Below are 7,417 nucleotides of genomic sequence, written 5' to 3'. Positions count from 1 at the left end.
TTATAAGTTGTGTGTGAGTTCTAGGATGTGTGAGTTCTAAGGTGTGTGAGTTCTAAGTTGTGTGTGAGTTCTAAGGTGTGTGAGTTCTAAGTTGTGTGTGAGTTCTAAGGTGTGTGTGTGTGAGTTCTACGTTGTGTGTGAGTTCTAAGGTGTGTGTGAGTTCTAAGGTGTGTGAGTTCAAAGTTGTGTGTGAGTTCTAAGGTGTGTGAGTTCTAAGGTGTATGTGAGTTCTAAGGTGTGTGTGAGTTCTAAGGTGTGTGTGAGTTCTAAGTTGTGTGTGAGTTCTAAGGTGTGTATGAGTTCTAAGGTGTGTGTGAGTTCTCGGGTGTGTGAGTTCTAAGTTGTGTGTGAGTTCTAAGGTATGTGAGTTCTAAGGTGTGTGAGTTCTAAGGTATGTGAGTTCTAAGGTGTGTGAGTTCTAAGTTGTGTGTGAGTTCTAAGGTGTGTGTGAGTTCTAAGTTGTGTGTGAGTTCTAAGGTGTGTGTGAGTTCTAAGGTGTGTGTGAGGTCTAAGGTGTGTGAGTTCTAAGGTGTGTGAGTTCTAAGGTGTGTGAGTTCTAAGGTGTGTGTGTGAGTTCTAAGTTGTGTGTGAGTTCTAAGTTGTGTGTGAGTTCTAAGGTGTGTGTGAGTTCTAAGGTGTGTGTGAGTTCTAAGGTGTGTGAGTTCTAAGGTGTGTGTGAGTTCTAAGGTGTGTGTGAGTTCTAAGGTGTGTGAGTTCTAAGGTGTGTGAGTTCTAAGGTGTGTGAGTTCTAAGGTGTGTGAGTTCTAAGGTGTGTGTGAGTTCTAAGGTGTGTGAGTTCTAAGGTGTGTGTGAGTTCTAAGGTGTGTGTGAGTTCTAAGGTGTGTGAGTTCTAAGGTGTGTGTGAGTTCTAAGGTGTGTGAGTTCTAAGGTGTGTGAGTTCTAAGGTGTGTGTGAGTTCTAAGGTGTGTGTGAGTTCTAAGGTGTGTGAGTTCTAAGGTGTGTGAGTTCCTCACCTGTAGCCATCGGGGCAGGAGCAGGAGTATGCGTTGAGTTGGTCGACACACTGAGCTCCGTTCTGACAGCGATTCTCCTCACAGTCATCATAGTCCACACTGCAGTCATCACCAACGTAGCCCGGAGAACACACACACCTGCAACACACACACACACAAATGTTAGTGTTAACGTTAGCCCACTGAGCTAAAGTCTAAATCAGCGTACCAACATCTTCAAGTCACGCACACACACACACACACACACACACACACACACACACACACACACACACACACACACACACACACACACACACACACACACACACACACACACACACACACACACACACACACACACACACACACACACACACACACACGCACACGCACGCACACACATACAGGTTGACATTGTGTACTCACTGAGGTCCAGTAGAGCTGATGAGACAGGTAGACTGGTGTTGACACGGACTGACACCTGGAGCACACACATCCTCCATCTCCTCACACATCTCCCCTGGAGAGAGAGAGAGATACATTACATTTACATAGCAAAGGATGGAAAAGTGAACCATAATAGGCCCACTCAACTGTGATAGGCTGGTCTAGTGGAATATGTAAATGTGTTACCGGTGTAGTAAGGAGGACAGAGGCAGGTATAGTTGTTGACACCATCTATACAGTTAGCTCCGTTTTCACAGTCGTTATCTTCACAGTCATCCATGTTGGTCTGGCAGGTAGGACCTTCAAATCCAAGGGGACAGGCACAGCTGTATGCCTCCTCCTCCTCGTTTAGTTGGCAGGTGCCCCCATTGGCACAGGGGTTACTGACACAGACGTTCAGAGCAGTCTCACAGTTCCTACCCTGCAGACAAACAGAAAAGAGCGATGGTCACCAACCAACTATGCTCCCAGAGAGCGACAGTATCTGTGAACAAACTGATTACACGCGTCAAGTGAATGTCTGTCAATGTATTTCAAGTTAATGAATTTTCATGAATTGAGTCAGGTGTGTTAAACCCGGGCTGGAATAAAATCCTGCACATCCTGAAAACAGGCTTTAAAAGTGGTCACAAACATCAACAGCCACAAAGACGATAAGTAAGTGTAGCGGGGGGCTGGAACAGAAGCCCAGCCTGGAGGTAAAAGTGTTCATGTGACATCTCACCTTGAATCCAGGAGGACAGCTGCACCTGTAAATCTCCACCAGATCACTGTGACAGATCCCCTGGTTGACACACGGACTGGACAGACACGGGCTACACTTGGCCAGGACGCCACTGTCCACCTCACCTACACACACATTGTATTACTTTGCATGATGCTTACCTTTCCAGTTCATGTAGTTTTGAAGTATACAGTACAGCTGGATCTACACAAGAATTAGCATGAGACATGGACTGGTGAAAAACATGCTAGATTTTTGAGAGAACAGCTAACAGCTAACAGCACCTCTGGTTTCTTATCAAACTAAATGAATGAATCCATCTCACCATGGCACTCAAACTTCTTGGCAGGGGTGGTGAGCAGCAGCTTGCCCTCCATGCCCGTCGGTCCGGCACAGCGGGCGATGCCAGGCTCCTTGTATCCCGTCTTCACCCAATCAGACAGCCAGCGTAGACGGCAGTCACAGTACAGAGGGTTAGCACCAATTGCCCTGAGATAAAGGGGTCAGAGGTTAAGGGTCAGGGACAGTCAGAGGGTTGGTATCAATCATCTTGAGGAATTAATCAATCAATTAAACATGGCAGAAATAAGGATGAGTCTCAGAGTCTCATGAAGGTTCACTAGATGTAGTGGCACTATCTGACCAGCAGGTGTCTCTCCTGTCCTTCAGATAACACAGAGAACTACATTCTCAACTGTTAAAGGCACAGTACTTCTAGAAAAATAAACCATAGTTAATTTTCAAATTGGTTAAAATTAGGTTAAGGGTATGCTTAGGTTTAGGGTTAAAGTTAGGGGTTTGGTTACGGTTAGGGTAAGGTGAAGGTCAGTTATAGATGTTAAGGTTAGGGTTAGTTACGGGAAAAGGTCAGATGTTGGCTATTCAGGCTGTCAATCAGGCTGGTCAGAAAATTCCCCTTAGTCTCTCTCTTCTAGAAAGGACCAACAAGCTATGCCTCTGCTTCTTGAAAGGTTTGCAGAACGCTATCTCTGATTACTTTGCTGTTGGATAAGTTATTTGACATACTTGGGGGGAGGCATTTGAAAGTAGAGAAAGGAGAACAAATGTCGTTGAATTGTTGATACAAAGTGTAGACAAAGGGGGAGTTATTGAGTTGCTAAAAGGGAACTTAACACAACTAGTCATGGCTACTTCTGAATCAATGCTGTGAAAAAACATGCATGCAGGCACAGTGACGCACAGTCACACACACTGTCTGATCGATGCTGCTCCATTACCCAGAACCACAGGCTCGTGTTTCAAGCCAGTCCAATAGCTGATATCTGACATCTGCTAACATGAAAGGCACTTGACTGTGGATCAATGATAGACAAAGACAAGGAACCCCCACAAGCTTCTCTAGATCTTTCTCTCTTTACCTCCCTGCAATATCTTTCCTCTCTCTACCCTTTCTTCTTCTTATCCTCCCTTGTATACCCCTCCCATTCCTCTCTCCTTCTCTTCACAGCACTCTCTTCTGTCGTCTTATTTCCTCTTCTCCATCCCTCTCTCCTCCCTTGCACTCTGTGCTCCTGACATGGATAGACCTATTGATTTACAGCTGATGGCTTTGACATGACAGACAACCTGGACCCCACTGGGAGTAAAGACCTGCTTCAACCTCCCAAAGTGACATACAACCACACACAAACATGCTGATGGACACGAATGCTACCACACACACACACACACGCACGCACACACACACACACACACACACACACACACACACACACACACACACACACACACACACACACACACACACACACACACACACACACACACACACACACACACACACACACACACACACACCTCCCTACAAAGCCCACAGACTGCGAAGAATGTTATGAAACCTACACGGTGTGTGTTTGTTTCGGTGACGTCACAGTGGAGGGGTGTGTAGCATCACCGCAGCTCTGTGGCTGACCAGGGGAGTTCAGCGGATGTAAAGCCCACCAAACAGCTCTAGTGACGGGCTACTGTTGGCCACCATCCCCCTGACACACACACACAGAGGTGGTCTGGGCTGGTAGTGTGTGTGTCAGGGGGATGGTGGCTAACAGTAGTCCGTCACTAGAGATGTTTGGTGGGTAAGTGCGTAAGTTTGTGTGTGTAAGTGTGTGTGTAAGTGCATAAGTGTGTGTGTGTGTAAATGTGTGTGTGTGTGTGTGTGTGTGTGTGTGTGTGTGTGTGGTGTGTGTGTGTGTGTGTGTGTGTGTGTGTGTGTGTGTGTGTGTGTGTGTGTGTGTGTGTGTGTGTGTGTGTGTGTGTGTGTGTGTGTGAGTGGGTGTGTGAGTGGGTAAGTGTGTGTGGCTAGTCTTCAGAAAGTGGGTGGTACAGTAGGGGCAAGCAGATGGTAACAAACCAGATGCTTCTGTTTATATGTGATATGTTTTATTGATACTGGTGTTGCTTTAGAAGAGTGTGTATGATGAATATTTGTGTGTGTACTTCTTCGTGTGTGTGAAAGGTGTATGCATGTGTGTCTGTTTGAGTGTATTGGGCATGCTCCGGTACGTGTGTGTACTCACAGGTGAGACAGAGAGGCCACGTCACTGAAGATGCCGTCAGGAAGCTCAGAGATCTCGTTGCCATGGAGAGACCTTAGAGACGACAGACAGAGTGGGAGGTGATTAGGATTCAACAATGATCATCTAGATCTGCTCACACCGTTCTGTTCAAACAGCCTAAATGTCAGATCACATTTTGATAAAGTTGAGATTTGTTCAGAAGTTTCTGTAGTCAGACAATGCAGGGTCGTTATGTTAGAATTACAGTTGCAGAGACCCTGAGGTCTACAGGGAAAGAGGAGTGCATGGAGAGAGCTCCCGTGTGAATCAGTTAGCTACACTTCTCTCTCTAATGACTGCAGCTTTACTGTCTGTTTCTCTGCAGCAGGTCTGGGCAGGGGAAAGGTTGGCTCTATGTCTGCTATGTGGGGCTCAGGGCTGGCTGGCAGAGACAGACATGGGGCTGCAGTGGAATCCAGAGTGGCTGGTGTTGGGTTACTGAACTGAGTACTGAGCAGAGTGCCTAGGCTGAGATTACCAGACAGTGTGGTAGGGTTCTGACAGCTAAAGGGGGTCGATGAGGGGGGTCTGTGAGTGAGCAAAGGGGGAGTTAGGACTTCTGAACAGTTCTTAGTGACTGTTGTAGCCGGCTACCACCCGGTAATCACCCTGCACCTGAGAGACTGCTGCCCTATGTACAAAGTTGAACACTGGTCACTTTAATAATGTTTACATACTGTTTTACCCACTTTCTATGTACACTGAGTGCACAAAACATTAAGAATAGCTTCCTAATATTGAGTTGCATAAATAAGGGATCATAGGTTTCACCTGGATTCATCTGGTCAGTCTATGTCATGGAAAGAGCAGGTGTTCATAATGTTTTGTATACTCAGGATATATAATGTATTCTAGTCATGGCTCATCCTATATAACTTTATTTTTTTATGGATTATGTGTGTATTTATATCTATTTTTATTGTTAGGTATTACTGTTAGAAACAGTGCAGTAATAGCATTTTGCTGCACCTGCGATAGCATCTGCAAATCTATGTACTCGCCCAATAAACTTTGATTTGATTTTGATTTGATTTTCAAGAAATAGAGTTAAGAAAATATTTACAAAATAAACTAAAGTAAAAAAATCTAATCAAAAAGTGACTCAAGAAAATGGCATAACAATAACGAGGCTATATACAGGGGGTATGTGCGAGGTAATTTGTAAAGTGACTATGCATAGATAATAAACAGCGAGTAGCAGCAGTGTAAAAACAAAGCACACACACACACACACACACACACACACACACACACACACACACACACACACACACACACACACACACACACACACACACACACACACACACACACACACACACACACACACACACACACACACACACACACACACACACACACACACAAGGCTTAATGGCAGTAAACACAGGGCTTTAATGGCAGTAAAATAATATGGCTGTACTATTTTGTCAGGCCATTAGCAACAGTCTCAGTCTCTTTGGCTGAAGCCCAGATACCTACTTCTAATACCCTTGGCTAATGACCAAACTATTACTATACCTTCCTGTTCAGTACAGATGTGCTATCTTAATTTGATCACTATTGTTGAAGCACATTTTCCTGCGCGGCATAAAATACAAATTGTTAGGTATTCTAGTTTTTAAAAGACTTTTAATGTTTGTCATTTCCACTTTAAAGTGGCAGACTTGATGTATCCCAAAAATGTATCAACCCCTACAAAAGTGTTCATTAATTACAATCCACATAATAATTCACATTTCCTGTTTCTATAGGATTATTTTCCTGTTGTGAGAAACATGGTCAAATTAAGATAGAACATGTACTGTACTAACCCCTATTTAGCTCTGTACACTCCTTTAATGTATCCACTCTAACCCTCATATGCAATAGCCCCGGCTGACTGAATAGCCCTTACCAAGGCAGGGGGTGAGGGAGAAAGATTTGCAGTGGGCAGTTGGCCAGTAACAGTGTCTCAGAGAGAGAGAGAGACGAGAGGAGCCAGGGAGTCTCTGATACAGAAACATGATCTTTACTTACACACCGGCACACTGCTCTCCTGGCCTCCCTTTTTCATGTCTCTTCCTTTACCTCAGTTCTGAAATCTCTCTTTCTTTTTCTCTCAATTTCTCTTTCTCACCCCACCCTGGCGCTGTCTTGACACACTCCCTTTACACCTAATACCTAATACCTAATACCCAACACACACACACACACACACACACACACACACACACACACACGCCCACACACACACACACACACACACACACACACACACACACACACACACACACACACACACACACACACACACACACACACACACACACACACACACACACACACACACACACACAATACCCAGCAGGCCAATTAGCAGCTTATTAATCCTTATCCAAAACCACAATAAACATCATACACAGGCACAGGCACACACGCATATACGCACACACACACATTCGCGCGCACACACACACACACACACACACACACACACACACACACACACACACACACACACACACACACACACACACACACACACACACACACACCCCAAACCACATCCATGCCAGACCCAGACCCTTAGCCTGTTTGAAGCTGCGTGCACTAATGATTCCTAAATGTCTTTACTAGTCTGTAAAGCTGAAGGGGTGTGTGTGTGTGTGTGTGTGTGTGTGTGTGTGTGTGTGTGTGTGTGTGTGTGTGTGTGTGTGTGTGTGTGTGTGTGT

The 7,417-nt window shown here is 45.2% G+C and overlaps 1 protein-coding gene across 1 annotated transcript in view; it reads right to left on the bottom strand.

Moving 5' to 3' along the window:
* The window catches only part of LOC118361101 (slit homolog 1 protein-like), a 111,704-nt gene that overhangs the window by 11,972 nt on the left and 92,315 nt on the right, over positions 1-7,417 (bottom strand). The window contains 6 exon segments of the mRNA XM_052474354.1: positions 975-1,112; positions 1,383-1,476; positions 1,590-1,824; positions 2,128-2,252; positions 2,453-2,616; positions 4,665-4,736. Of these exon segments, the coding sequence (XP_052330314.1) occupies positions 975-1,112; positions 1,383-1,476; positions 1,590-1,824; positions 2,128-2,252; positions 2,453-2,616; positions 4,665-4,736 (828 nt within the window).

Source organism: Oncorhynchus keta, chromosome 2 (genome assembly GCF_023373465.1).
Source record: "Oncorhynchus keta strain PuntledgeMale-10-30-2019 chromosome 2, Oket_V2, whole genome shotgun sequence".
NCBI classification, from domain to species: domain Eukaryota; kingdom Metazoa; phylum Chordata; class Actinopteri; order Salmoniformes; family Salmonidae; genus Oncorhynchus; species Oncorhynchus keta.
Note: the sequence above shows the minus strand (reverse complement) of the source record. Positions and strands in the feature narration are given on the sequence as shown.